We start from the raw sequence: 15,161 nt of genomic DNA on the forward strand, positions 1-15,161 counted from the left end.
TTTCTGTCGTTTTGCTCCGCTGCAGAAACTGCCGTGTGAACGCAAGTGGGGCTGCACGACGCTGTGCCGGTGCTGACATGCTCAGCGGCTTTGTTCGTGTGAACGCTCCACACATTTTGCTGCGGTGCAAAATATATCGCAACAAAATACATCGGTGCAGGGCCGGAGCAAATGTGTGCCGTGTGAACACCCCTTCAATGTTGCCTGCAGCTGCGCGTTGTGTGCGCCAGCATCACCGTGTGCGGCTGGGAGCACGAGAGCTACGCAAAATTGCTCACGAGCACAATTTAGAGGGAACATTGGTCATGCGGACATTTGGCGACTGATTCACAGCCTCTTCTAAGGAAAACCATGCCTGCAAGCTGAATTCTCGCAGTATTTGTGAATTCACACCAACTCCAGAATCCATCCAATAAAATAGAAATATGTGCCATCCTATTGTCAATCCCCATGATAAGTTATTTTATGATAAGATATTTGATTAATTCGGCTTGATGCACTCAGCAGGAGTTGGTCACCATGTGCAAACACGATGCCGTCTCTCAACGGCTTTCAATTCTCACACACATTTTATTCATAAACTCCTGTATGTAATTGTTCTGCCTACAGTAAAGGTTTCGGGCCATTTCATTAATAGAAATCGTGTTTAGAATATTCATTTAGTTATCGCGGTGCATTGTGGGTAGCAGACGCCGTGTTGGTAGCAGACTAATCGTTCCAGAAAGCCCGATTGTGGTCGTTGCAACTGGTCCTCCTGAGTTATATTCCTTTCGTTTCACCTTCGAAAGCAATGGCTGTAAGTCTGCTTGTGCTTAGAATTATTTAGAAATGTGTTTCGGAGATCGTTTTTCTTCAATTGTTGTCATTGAAACTCGCTAGCTCAGAGTACTGCTAACGACATAGCGATGATGCTAAATGAATGCTAACAACATAGCGACGATGCTAGGTCGGTGCTAGCGAGCTAATTAGCATGCGAAAGAATCGCGAAAACGCCTTGTTTATCGTTGTTTGTCACACTTCGAGCTGCATTTATGTCTTTGTTTAGTACCAGATGATTTGTGTTGTGTTTATGTACACGAGGTTAGTGTTTAAATCTGTTCATTTCAGTTTCACTCTACATTTCATTGAGCTGATGTCACAGTTGTTCACTGTATGTGTACACATTGAAGAGATACAAATGTCAGATCGTTTTAAGGTGCTATTTTCTTTGTCCAATTGTAATGGTCAGACAGTTTAAAATTATGCTAAATGCAACGTTTATTTGTGACTCAACAAAAACAACTGATGAAAAGTGGCTTTAACGAGCCTCGAACCTCTCTTTTGTAATGTAATACATTTTTCTACTTGTTTAACTACAGTACTTTTGGATCTAGACAATGTAAAATGTAATGTAGACAAGAAAAAAATGCTATGTCCCTTCATTGCGCTCTATTGAATACAATTAAAGTTTTGCAAAAATGATGGTGGATTTTGGGTAGGACTGAGGCTTTACTTAATTTGGGTACTGTTATTATTAATTGCATTTCCAATTTTAATCGGATACATTTAACCAAATCACATGGAAATAATAGGAGTCCAACACAAACTCAGAACAAACACATTCAATAAAATACATTCCTCACAAAAAAAATTAATTCACATAACTTGTAAAGGTCTTTGAAAAACAAACAAAAAAAGCTATGATGGCCAGTCCCTCCCACCCCCTCCAGCCCGCCCTGACAGCACTTGGTAGCTCCTTCAGCCAGAGACTGTTACACCCGCGCTGCAAGAAGGAGAGATACCGACGCTCGTTCCTACCGACTGCTGTCAGGCTGATGAATAAAAAATAACAATCATAATAATAATAATAATTAAATTATGTGAAGGAAAATTGTAAATAGTACTGCGATTTATCCATTTTGTGTTCATATTGCATTTAATTGAAAGATGTTTGTTGTTTTTTTCTCTTTCTTCTTTCTACATACATTCTTGTTGCTGGAGGCTATAAATTTCCCCAGTGTGGGACAAATAAAGGATATCTTATCTTAAATAACTATTTCTCAAGGTGGCTCTTCAAAGAGCAGCAAGGGGATTTGTCATTTATAATTTTGGTCCAGTACCAAATTTCGACACTAGTTGAAGTAGAGAGCAAAAAATGTGAAATTGTTGCAGTACCAAATTTTGACACGAGCTGCAGTAGAGAGCAAAAAGTGTGAAGTTGGTGCAGTACTGAATTTCGACAGAAGCTGCAGTAGAGAGCAAAAAGGGTGTGAATTCCCGGCGAAAAATTCTCAACATGGACCCATTCTGGGGACCTTTGGGGAAAAGCACAGGGTACCCGTTTTGGACACTTTGGAGTTGATTTAGAGGGTGTCAAAGTGAGGACCGGCCAAAATGTCCTCACTTCGTCAAAATGTCCTCACTCCGTTGGTTAAAAACTCACGCCGGTCCTCAGAATGTAATGAGTACAAGAACACAAGGCACAAGTGAGTGTATGTGCAGTCTCCTGCTTTTGAAAGAAGTTTCTTTTGGACAAAAGGCAAAGTAGCCGTTTGCCTCATGACAACGCAATCTGGCTCCGAAGTTGCTGTGTGGTGGGTCTCTAATAGCTGATCACAACGAATGATCTGAACGCCCAGTAAACTGAAAACAAATATCTTATAAATTTGACACAGACAATAGTACTGGTAACAACCCTGCTAATTTTGAATGATAAAAAAAATAAATCATTAAGTGTACACGGTAAAATGAGGCTTCAAAATCGCTTTCCAAGTCTGTGACAAGAGGTGCTAGCCACCAGCTAGCTAGCTGTTGAGCTAACAGCTTTCCTAGGTTCCACTTAGCCGTTGGTCCTACGGCGGGCTCATTTGCGGAGTCGCGTCATCGCTTGGGAATTTAAATAACAACACAAAGCTGTTTGGTAAATTGTGGCAATCAGGAAATGTGCTTTTCTGGGATCTAGCCACAGCTAGCCAGCTAACTGTATGCAAAGGTTTTATTTAGCCTTAAATTCAGGACTACAAGTTTATACATGACTAGGTTGTTCGCCGCCCTCTGGGCGGCTCATCAGCTAGTTCCTGCGGAAGGCTGGTAAGGTGGGCCTTCGGCCCACAAAAGTGTTGTTGCTTGGTTCAACTTTTTGTTCATCTTCATTGCTTATCGCGAAAATAAAGAGATGTTTAGCTCTACTAAATAACTAACAATTTCATTGCAATGCTTGTGGGTAGACAACATTTTTTCGCTAAGATGCCCGCGCGATCGTAGTGAGCCACTGCCTGAGCGGCGCAGTGGCGGCGCGCAGCGGCGCGGTGAAGTAGGTACGTTTTGAAAAGGGACAGACGGAAGGACAGACCGCGTGCGGGACGACGTGCAATATATATATAGATAGGTTCCCCAATATTCCGAGGACATGACAATGTCTCATCACTGCTAATTTGTATTTAGAAGAAGCCCTTGGGCTACTCATGTGGTCCTTGGGAGCTACCTGGTGCTTGCGAGCACCACGTTGCGACCCCCCTGGTCAATAACAGTTTCATGTTTAATTCAGTAAAGGTGTTGACGACTCCACATGCAGGATGGCAGTCTGCGGGCATGCTTTCTCTTTGGCCAGAGCTATTTACGAGTGGCGATACCGGAAAAACGCATAAACAACGCCCACACGGGGTCCGAAAATAGAACACAAGCACGGCGGTGGCCTTTAACAAGCCAGGGGAAGGGACCGCAAAGTCCGCATAGAATTTCGCTGTCAGGATCCCCTGTCGAGTGGCTGGAAATGACAAGATGAAGAGGAAAGGTAGTGAGGATGCATGTACATGTGTGCGGAGGATGTAAAATGTTTGCGGGTGGATGATTCAAGACAATTTATGGTCTTCAATGAATCATACCGGTAAAGGTTTTTGTCGAAAAAAAAAAAAAGAAGAATTTGGAGTCAATCCGACGACCTTCATGAACTGAACTGTTGCTTTTGGTCATGGGAGGAATTGGCAACATTTTTTTGATATTGTTTTGAATGTGAATTTGACCTTTTGTGCCTCCATAAAAATTTAACAACGGTCAGGTGTTGTTGTAAATTTCCCTGACTTTACAGGAGGTGTGTGTGTCGCCAGAGATGGGCTTATCAGCTCTCCTCAACTGTGTATCCTACTGTATACCTTCTCATTGTTGTCCGATTCCCATAAAGGAAAATGTTTTGGAAGCGCTGGAGTGAAGCCCACTTTTCCACTGAGAGAAAAAGCAGGTGTGCTTTTCTTGGACTTCCACTTATCAAATGTCATTTAAGGATTCGTTTGCAGCCATTGTAGACTTTTCTTGACTTGGTGAAATGTTGCAACGCCACCATGTAGCCATTTTCTACAGCTGTTGCTCCATCCCAGCTGATTTAGCAAACATCAACCCAGCTAGGGTGTGCGGTCTCCGAATTGCGGGTTATCGTGTACAGAGGTGATGGATGCGAGGTGGGCCTACAGTGCTTGAGGATCACGTGGTCCGCACTTCAAACCCAATGCTGGACTGTACGACGATAAGTGGGGAAACGCACACGCCCTTTGCCGCATCCTCATCTACATCTCGAGACTTCCTGTTTTTAGCAGCCGCTGTATAGGGTATCGCGGAACACATGCGCATACACTCGTACAACTCTCTCACACACACCAATGCTCACATGCATACACACAACGGCACACACGAAAACACAAAACGCTTATGCGCACATACAATGCTCGCTGCTGCACGCAGGCGCGCGCACACACACACACACACACACACACACACACACACACACACACTTCAGTCCTCTGAGGAAGAAGGGCTGTTGAGGGCCATTAAACAAGGAGGCATTTTTAGAATGAGGGAAACAAAGGGGGGAAGTGACATGACGTCGCGCAGGAGGGAATTGGGACACACCTTGAGGAACACTTGTATACTATTCTCATTTCTCACACACACACACAAACACACACAGACACACACACACACACAAGTTTACTAATCACACCCAAGGTCCTCTCAAAATAGCTCCCAAATCAAAATCATAAGGATGTATAGCATCCAGTTTGTTTTCCCCCCCAGAGAGGCCCCAGCCAACCACAACCCCACAACCTCCACACCCCCAAACCAAGATGTCGGCCTCTTTTGAACCCCTAAGTCAGGGGTGCCCAAACTTTTTGGACCGAAGATCTACTTTTCGATCAACTAACCTCCCGGGATCTACCCTTAGCGGCACGCACGCGCACGCGCACGCACACGCACGCATGAACGCCATGATGAGAAACAGCCTGAAACTGAGGCATGCGATGCACTTTTGCAGCCTGTTAACTATCGTAGCTCACACGTACCGTTTTAAAGTGCTTCCCTGGGCCCTCCGAGATTCCTATTCTTTGCCCGTGCCCTCGGTGAATTGTACACGAAGCAAACTCTGAATGATAATAATGATGATAAGAGACAGAGCGCTACAGACTGCTGAGTGCAAACAACTTCCGGTGACGTACTCACGCGGCACCATAAATTCAAGATTTACCTGCTTTATTTTAATTTTTAATTTTTATTTTTTTTGTGAAAATGAGACTGATAGGATGATTATGGTGCAGCGTACATTAACACAAAAAATATATAGTACTAACATGTACAAAAACACACAAATGTTTTTTTTTCTCCTCGGATCTACTTGGGACCTGTCTTAGATCTACCGGTAGATCAGGATCTACCTAATGGGCACCCCTGCCCTAAGTGATTGAAATGTGGTGTAACGGGAACTATTATGTAAGTTAACTAGAACGACTGGGTTAAAAATTGATTGACGACTGCTGGCAAAAAAAGGCATTATTTTGACCACAGTTAGCAAGATTATGCAAATACGACGACACAGTCAATTTACCCAAAACTCACTGTTAGGGATTTAGAATTTTGGTGTGAATCCAGATAAACGAAGCATTTGCACTTTTAGATTTAAGTTATTATTTGAGGTGGGTTCTCAACGGGGTGGTGTGGTTTAAACGCTTCATTCAGCCATGAAGACAAATGCTAGGCTAGTAGCCTGCTAGCAAACAAGCAAACGACGCACGGCCATTTTGTTGCTTTTGTTAGAGGAACAAATCTTCGTTTGCGTTACGATGGAGCCATCCATTCATCAATTTTCTGTCGTGGATAGGAGACTGACAGCTAGAGCCTGTCCCAGTAGATTTTGACTGAGTGGAAATACTTTGTTCACTCACATTCACACACGGACAACTTAGCGCATTCACTGAACCTAACATGTTGCCTGTTGTTCTGGAATGCGGGAGGAAGACAGAATGGGTGGATTATGTATTAATACATAAGACTCCTGCACATCTGTTGAAGGTTAGAGTTGCTACAGACCGCTCTCGGATCTCCGAACGTGGGGGGGGGGGGGGGTCAGGCCATCAATCATGCACTCCCCGCTCTCTTTGGCTGAAGCAGGTGGGGCAGGAGCATATTATATACACGTGCGTGTTTACTGTTACATTATAGCTGAAGTCAGGGCGTCTTCCTGTTTTCTCTCAAAATAGAAATAACATACTGGTTAGTCACACACTGAGGGGGGGGGGGGGGGGGTATAGGCACATCCACATGCACACGCTTAGTCGCACGCGTGAACACGCACTGGCACACGTACTCATACACAATCAGAAATACAAACACACGCTCGCACAACACTTGTACACGCACACTCTCGGCACGGTCGCATGATTTAATATTTGGATAAGTCCTCGGAGTAACAGTGCATTGATAGGATAATTGTGGAGTTGGGGGTCGGGGGTGGAATAGGAGTTCACACCCTTCGGAGAGGGTGGTTCTCGAATTTTGGAATGTATGTGGATCACGCACATGGTGAGCGGTCATCACGTCGTCTATTCGCAGCATTAAAGCATGCCTTTAAAGCCAATGACGTCGTGTAAAGTCATAGCAGGGGGGTTCATGCATACCAACTGAACCGAGCAGGCTTCAAAGTCAGTTTGATGGACATCCTGCAGCACACTAAACATCCGGTTGAAAACCAAAGTGTCTGACCGTGTCATCACCCAAATGTGAGGCCACTCGCCGCAAATATACGCCAGTGGCCCGGTGGCGACTGCTGACTCAGATGTTTATGCTCCCTTGGGGGAAAATATTATTACAAGCAGGGTATGGAACTCGCACTATCAAGAGAGCAACCGGTTAACGCATCTGGCAGCTATGACATCGCTTTTTTGAAAATTTTAAGAATAGATTTAGCATGTCGAGTTGATTCGATTTATTAAATCAACGCAAGAAGAAGACATGAAGCTGATCCAGAAAGTTTTTTTTTTTTTTTTGCTGTGTGCATGTGTTTTGGCTTGCTTCTCAAATAGCATCAATCGTGTACATGGCAGGGATAAAAGCTGGTTTAATTCAATGTTCTCTTTGGATGTCACACACACACATACATACACACACACACACACACACGCACACACACACACACACTCACGCACACACATTTTCCGCTTCCTCATGAGTGTGACAATAATGTTCCTAAAAGAGAAAAAGTCAGAACAAGACTGTAGCATTCACTTCTTTAAAATGTCGCCAAAATTATTTTTGGTATTTTTTTTTAACTGTTATTCTTCTTCTTTTTTTTTTTTAAATCATCGAGCACAGCCTTTTTTTTTTCTTTACAAGAATACGTTCTCTCCCTGTCCATTCTCTGAAGGTTATGGCAGTGGGGTTGTTGCTATAGAAACATCATATTGAGTCTGAATGACGACTCAACCGCAAATATATTCCGTTTTTTTTTACTTTTCAAGTACAAAAGTAAGAGTACACATGTCATTGCTTTGGGACCGCCTATATTTTAGATATAAGAGCACCAAACAAGTTACATTCGCTCAGTTTGGACATCATCCGAGACAGTGGTTCTTTCCAGCGTGACCTCCCTGCAATCATCAGTGTAATACTTTGTACATCCTGGCCAAAGCGTTTGCGCTAAATTGTTTTGTCTGATGGGAGTTGTGCCCCGAAGGGGACTGGAGCAGACAGAGATAATTGTTCAACTTTCAACTATTTACTGTGGAATTGCAATGAAAGAGGTCGGAGGTTGGCCAGTTCCACTTTTGAAATGGCTCCATCTTGCCTAATGGTTGCATCTTGTGTGTTCTTTTGCACTTAAAACTATGGTGGGGCTTGTGAGAGGGGTTTATGCTGTTTGGAACAAAGAACTTGCCGGTGCAATTAACATGCGCACAATCTCACACACACCAAAAAAATAAATAAAAAATCTTCCATATTAAAGTTATATTAAATCTCATACTGTTAGCATCCGTCTTTAGTCTTCAAAGGCACATATGGGCTGTAAATCGTCGCTCATCTATTTGTTGCCGTCCCGTTGTACAAAATACGCTTGCAGATGCTTCTGGGGCCAGAGAAGATGAGTGCATTTAGACACAGTCCCAGAAACATACCAAGGCATCAAACTTGCAACACAAAACAATAGCACAGAATATGCCGTGGACTGTTTGAAGTCCCGCGGGTTGTGACATATCTAAGATTGGATCGACACTGTAGCTCCTCAAAGTGCCCAATTTTGATTTTGCATCCATATTTGCGTAATTCCATGTAAGGTGGATTCAAAACATGCATATTGTAAATCATCATTGCACATTGAAATGATTGAAAATGTCATTTATCCATCCCAAGTACGTCCCCTAAAAAAAAATACCAACAAATATTTTTTGTGACATGCTTTCAAATAAGAAAAATTGCATAGTTTATTAAAAATATGCGGTAATGAGATCATTAAATAGAATCTAAAGAATTATTTGGGGGAGTTCCATTTTTTGCTTCAATTCATTGGACTATGTGCTGCTCTTTATGGTATGTGCATCTTGGCCACATGAGGGCACTATACTACAGAAAGCATACGGAGACAGTTACTGCTCCTCAGTAAGTAGCGGTTATAATCGTCATTCTTCACAGAGGATAAAGAATGTGGCAGTCAGTTTTCTTATATTGTGTCAACCTATCTTGCTGCTTCTTTGTTTTATATTTAGTTTTACAATAAACTTTAACTGGCGTGGCAATAAACAACTTGAAGTTTTTTTTTTTAATCATTCTGTCTAGCAAACTGCTGCTACCATTCAGCGCTTGTATCTCAAATTTTTGCCGAATGTCCAGTCATTTATATGTCAAGGCACCACCGTATGATTAAACTTTGTTTTTCTTTTTTACGTGTAAAACAAGTACAAAATAATATGACATGTGTTTGCAATGCAAATCAGGATTAAATTATGATGATCTTATTTTTGCACTTGCGTGAGTGTAAGGATTTCACTTAGAATTGCCAGTATATTTATTTTAAGTTTTATAGTCGTGACAGTCATTTCTGTCCTTTCCGTTCTTTGGATAAAACCGCTTCCAAATCCAAACAAATTGTAGGTCGATGTCGATTGCGTGGTGGATTTCGGAGGCTCAACTGCAGTTTTGGGCCTGACTTTTTCAGCTCCACGCCTTCCCATCTGTTCCTCTTTTAGATTTGCAATAATGGAGGAATGGTGTTCAGATTTTGCCGCAATCAAAATAGATTGCGTTGGTTGTCACACTCCAAGATCAACACACCTGCAGGCGCCGGCTGTTGGAATAGAATTTCAAAAGGCTCATACGTGGCCGATTGTAAAGTCTCGCATCCTTACAATTTGCGCGCGTGCGCGCGTCGTGCATGAAGGTGTGAGTGATTGCAATGCCAAATGTTGACCTCATGTGGCTTGTCGTGCCCCTTCCTCGTTGAGGCTTTTTGAAGTCGGTACTTTCAGATCTCCACATGTGGCTCATATTTGCACTCAAATACCTCCCCGGATCTATTGGCTGCTTTGATATGGGATGTAAACACAAAGCTCATTGACATGGATTTTTGTCTTTCTGGTGTCACTGATTCACTGGTTTTAATCGAGTTGAGGGCACGGTTACGACGGCTCTGTAGTCCATTGCTCTGTGCATGCAAGTAAAGGCATGAGAAGACACTGCGGGGAAATTGATTTTTTTTTTATTGGTTTAAAGGCACCCACAAGACAGAATAAGAGCCGATACATAGTCTGAACTGAAAATTCTATTTTAAAATGGACGCAATATTGAATCGAAACGACAAGAAGTATTTTTTGGTGTGAATTGCAGTTATGATGGGCAGCCCGGTAGTCCAGTGGTTAGCACGTCGGCTTCACAGTGCAGAGGTACCGGGTTCGATTCCAGCTCCGGCCTCCCTGTGTGGAGTTTGCATGTTCTCCCCGGGCCTGCGTGGGTTTTCTCCGGGTGCTCCGGTTTCCTCCCACATTCCAAAAACATGCGTGGCAGGCTGATTGAACGCTCTAAATTGTCCCTAGGTGTGAGTGTGAATGGTTGTTCGTTTCTGTGTGCCCTGCGATTGGCTGGCAACCGATTCAGGTTACTGCCCGAAGACAGCTGGGATGGGCTCCAGCACCCCCCGCGACCCTAGTGAGGATCAAGCGGCTCAGAAGATGAATGAATGAATGCAGTTATGATGGCAGCAGCACGTCATGTCTTTTCATCATGTCTACCGTTGTCACCAAAATGGCATTTTCCAATTTGCCCGATGAATTCTTACATCAAGGATTGACTTTCGCAAACGCGCCAGGGGCGAGCCCGTACACAGAAATCTTCTCTGATGGTTTCTCGCAAGTCAGGTTCATCCATCACCGCTACACAACGGATAACAGATACTATGGATAAGTCAATAAATAAGCAAATCCCTTCTGGCACTTAAATGCAGAAAAAGGGAAGCCTCCATAGTTAAAATAGACTTCAGGAAGTATTTTTTTGCCTTCTTTCGATTTCTATTGTGTTTATACTCGAGATGCCAACCTGCCAATAAACTACAGATGGGAACTAACCTATGGCTATGAACTGACATATTTACAGAGAAATGTTCATTAAAATTGACTCATTTTTTTAAATCAAGATTTTCAGTGTATCTTTCAAGCATTCAATTTATTCATTCATTCATTCATCTTCCGAGCCGTTTGATCCTCACTAGGGTCGCGGGGGGTGCTGGAGCCAATGCCAGCTGTCTCCGGGCAGTAGGCGGGGGACACCCTGAATCGGTTGCCAGCCAATCACAGGGCACACGGAGACGAACAACCATCCACGCTCACACTCACACCCAGGGACAATTTAGAGTGTTCAATCAGCCTGCCACGCATGTTTTTGGAATGTGGGAGGTAACCAGAATACCCGGAGAAAACCCACGCAGGCACGGGGAGAACATGCAAACTCGGGCACAGGAAGGCCGCAGCCGGAATCGAACCCGGCACCTCCATTACTATATGATTTGCTCAAAAGAAAAGCATCCTTTTTTTTCCTCAAATAATATCTAACTCTTCTTGAAACAATTAAATTTTGTAGATGTACAATTCAATTTATTTCCCCTATTATACATAAATACAAAACTGCATAGTCAACACACCATAACAGCTGCACATTTGGACTTTAATGCAAAAAATATTCATAAAGTTATGATTTCATGCTACAATATTTTCCCCGGTTGCTTCTTAAGGACTTTTGGAAAGTCTATGCAGATAAAGACCAGCGTTTTGCAACAGTCTGATTTGTTTGGGACATTGCTGGAAAAACACCAATCTAACGCGACCACTGAAATAACTTTCTAAGTGACCGTTGTGTCCGCTTGCATTGGCAAGAAGGCTTTCACAATCTTTCTACTCACTGGTTTGTTCTGTCACACAACTCTGCGGCGTAGCGACGTGCCTTGTTGTTGTTCGCCAGGCTCGTTCGCCAGATTTATGGAGTGAGGAGCTTGAGCACCAATTTCATTTGCTCAAGATGCTTTTTTTTTTCCCTGGGAAACTCCCGGTGGAGCTGAATGTCAAAAGGACCCAAACTGGAGATCATTATTTTGTAGTGTCAGTTGAAACTACAGAGGACACCTCAGGACATTTCACCCGCACATTACCATACAAAAGCTACTATGATGATGCTCCGTTTTCATTTGAAGACCGTAGCATACTAAGGGAACGTTTTATTTATTTATTTGTTTACTTTTGAATAGCTTGAAAATAAGTGTTTCAGATAATGGATAGATTTATTGAAATAGTTGCGTTTTTGGATTGCATGTGCATCCACATAATAACCACCACAGGCACAAAGGTTCTCTTTTCATGATGATCGGGGAGGCTGGGAGAACATTTGGAGCCACTTTCATGAGAACTGTTACGACTCCGCTGTTTGAATCATTATCATGCCTTAGCATTGAAATGCAGAAACAGACACATTCCACGTGGGTTTTAGGCCCCTGCTATCAAGTTAAAGCCCAGGTAAGCAGAGCTGCATTGAATTTTGTGGGAGGGGCAGATTTGCATTCGGTGTTGACGCCTGGGACTGTTTTTAAATTGTAGAAAACAAATTAGTTAGAGCAGGGATGGGCAACTTAAACAACGGTGGGGGCCACAATTTTATACACACACACACACACACGCACAATTTTGTAGATCCTCATCTTCAAATGAAGTACTTTTGCAATCAGTGTTCTTGTGGCGGCTGAGGTTGAAATCTTTCATGGCCGGTGGCGTCTTGGACCAAACTAGTCCGATAAGATTTCCGTTTTAAATTCAGTCATGTAATCTGCTTCCAATTTTACCTGAATACACCTGAATAAACACATTTCGTAACCAAATTTCATTGCAGCTTCTTGCCAGGACCCGCCTTCCTTTCCTGGTAGAAAAATGCAGTCTTGAGGTTGGAGTTGCTCCGAAGTGATATCTGCCATCTAGTGCTGAATGCGGTTATTACAACTTAAAACTGCTCATCCACAGTAAATGTTTTCATTTTTAAAAATTACTACCACCAGTTGCCCATCACAGGCTTGGATGGCGGTACGCTGGGTTCTCCGTTTACAATGACAGATTTTTTGTTATTGTATATTGTATATGAATAAAAAATAACAATCATAATAATAATAATAATTAAATGATGTGAAGGTAAATTGTAAATAGTACTGCGATTTATCCATTTGTGTTCATATTGTATTTAATTGAAAGATGTTTTTTTTTTCTCTTTCTCCTTTCTTCTTTCTACATACATTCTTGCTGCTGGAGGCTGTAAATTTCCCCGTTGTGGGACGAATAAAGGATATCTTATCTTATCTTAAAGTGTCCTTGGGTGTCTTGAAAGGCGCTTATAAATAAAATGTATTATTATTATTATTTCCGTTTCGATAGCAATGACAAGCCAAATTCATGTGAATATATATTTAGCAAAACATTTAGCTATTTTTGTACATAGTCCATCACTAACATGTAAACAACAGTAAAATATTAGTACGAAAAGCACTTGCAGGCCTTAGATATCAAACAATCAAAAGAAAATCTGCAAAAACAGGAGTAAATGAGCGTGTCTTTTTGTGCCGTCTGACCACATATTGTTAAGCAAACTCGTTCATTTTGACTCTTTAGTAACCTCAAAAGCCACGTACGTCAGCACTGCCACGAACCGAGCGGCCTCTGTTCATGCTTTTCATTAGCTTACGACGAATTTCTTGTTCCGTTCTGTGAAAAGCAATCTGCGATGGTGCTGCAGTTGCCATTGTATTTCCTAATGAGCATTTAGTAAAGCAAACAGAGTCCATTTCCACGCCCCCAAAATGTTTTGTTACGATAATGGCCTTATTTGTATGTTTTTTCACACGTACTGAGTAATCCAAGAGCACATTTCCCGAGAATTACTTTCCCTGTGGCTCGACTGACTGTTGGCATCTCGTGGACATGGAAGGATCACAATGCAACAGTAAATAATGTTACAGTATGAATAATGAGCTCCCTCCGTGCGCTGGGGCCCCAGCTGGACTAATGACAGAGACCTGGTTTAGATTAGGCCTTACACAAACACAAGCGCGCGCGTGCGCACACACAAATGCAAGACCTATCAAGTATCCCCTGGTGGGAAACTGCGGATGAGTCAACCTGAGTTAACCGAGTGCCGTTTGTTGCACCGCGTGACCATGTATTCCTGAGCAATATTTGAGAGAAATAGTCCGTGACCTGTGAGGTCAGCTCATAAAATAAATGGCAGCAAAGACAAGTGTTGCGTTGATATTTTGGACCAGTTATATAAATAAAGACAAGGGAGGCAGTTTCCTCCACAGTCATGAGTTTGTTTGTTTTCTTTAAGTGCTGATCTTACATTGATGAAGTATGATTAATATACAGACACCGAATAGGATGAAGACAAGAGTTGTCAAAAAACAGACTATTTCCTTCTATTGTGGTGAAACAATAGCAGCAGCGCTTAGTGCGACAATCATATTAAGAAACATATTGGACATTGTCAATCAAAATGGAGCATTATTTTTTTTGTGTGGAGGTAAATGTCTACTTTGTGTTGTAAAGTCAACAGTATTTATAGAGCACTTTCAAACAGCCATCGCTGCATACAAAGTGTTGTACATGGAGCATGGTTGTGGTAAGTAAAGGTAAAAGTCGGCGCAATCAAGTACACATTGTGGTTTATTTTAAAAAAACAACAATATTAAGAAGAATAATGTTAAGTATTAGTAAATATATTACACCATAGAACAATTCACTCATATTAAATACATGTCAGGCTACAATTGAAGAAGGGGAGGTTTGCCTTCAGCCGTTCTCTGAACATGCTTCATCGAAATTAGATTGGTGACATGAATCAAGTATAGATCACAAGCTACCATTCAATCAGGATGAGGCTATTGCGCTTTCAATAAAGTGCACACTCACGGTTGTACAACCTCTGCTGTGTCACTTTGCGATCTGCGTGTTCAAATTTAAGCCCAAACACTACAGCCTTGAGGTGCTCCCACCTCATGAACCCGTTTTTTTTTTTAAGAGTCAAAGTGGCCTCGAATGTCTGTTTGTGTGTCCTCCCGCCTTGCTGTGCACGCACTGGACATCAAGTCGGGATTAGACCAGGTGACGGACGGAAAGCTACATGTGCCTGGTGTCTTGCCTTCATCGCTTCTCCAGTTTTTTGAATCTGGCCTCTGCAGAGAGAAGCACAAGTTGATTTGTCGGGCGATGCCGCCACCTGCTGGAGAACTAGAGGTCCAACACAAACTGATGCGAGAAGCTTCGGTCGTAGTTACTAGAATCCGTTACTCCATTCAAAGCAGAGTTGCACTGAGTTTTTCTTGAAGCGGAAATTACCCAGTAGTGTTA

At 42.5% G+C, this 15,161-nt stretch overlaps 1 protein-coding gene across 4 annotated transcripts in view; it reads right to left on the reverse strand.

Moving 5' to 3' along the window:
• Positions 1-15,161, reverse strand: part of bloc1s2 (biogenesis of lysosomal organelles complex-1, subunit 2) — a 78,440-nt gene that overhangs the window by 61,983 nt on the left and 1,296 nt on the right. The window contains exon 5 of one of the 4 annotated variants that reach the window (XM_052073196.1): positions 14,120-14,986. The exons of the other annotated variants lie outside the window; for them this stretch is intronic. Coding sequence (XP_051929156.1) covers positions 14,955-14,986 — 32 coding nt within the window. The 3' untranslated portion in view covers positions 14,120-14,954. Of the gene's footprint in view, positions 1-14,119; positions 14,987-15,161 lie in introns of those variants that run through there. 4 annotated transcript variants of the gene reach the window in all.

Source organism: Hippocampus zosterae, chromosome 8 (genome assembly GCF_025434085.1).
Source record: "Hippocampus zosterae strain Florida chromosome 8, ASM2543408v3, whole genome shotgun sequence".
Classification (NCBI taxonomy): Eukaryota; Metazoa; Chordata; class Actinopteri; order Syngnathiformes; family Syngnathidae; genus Hippocampus; species Hippocampus zosterae.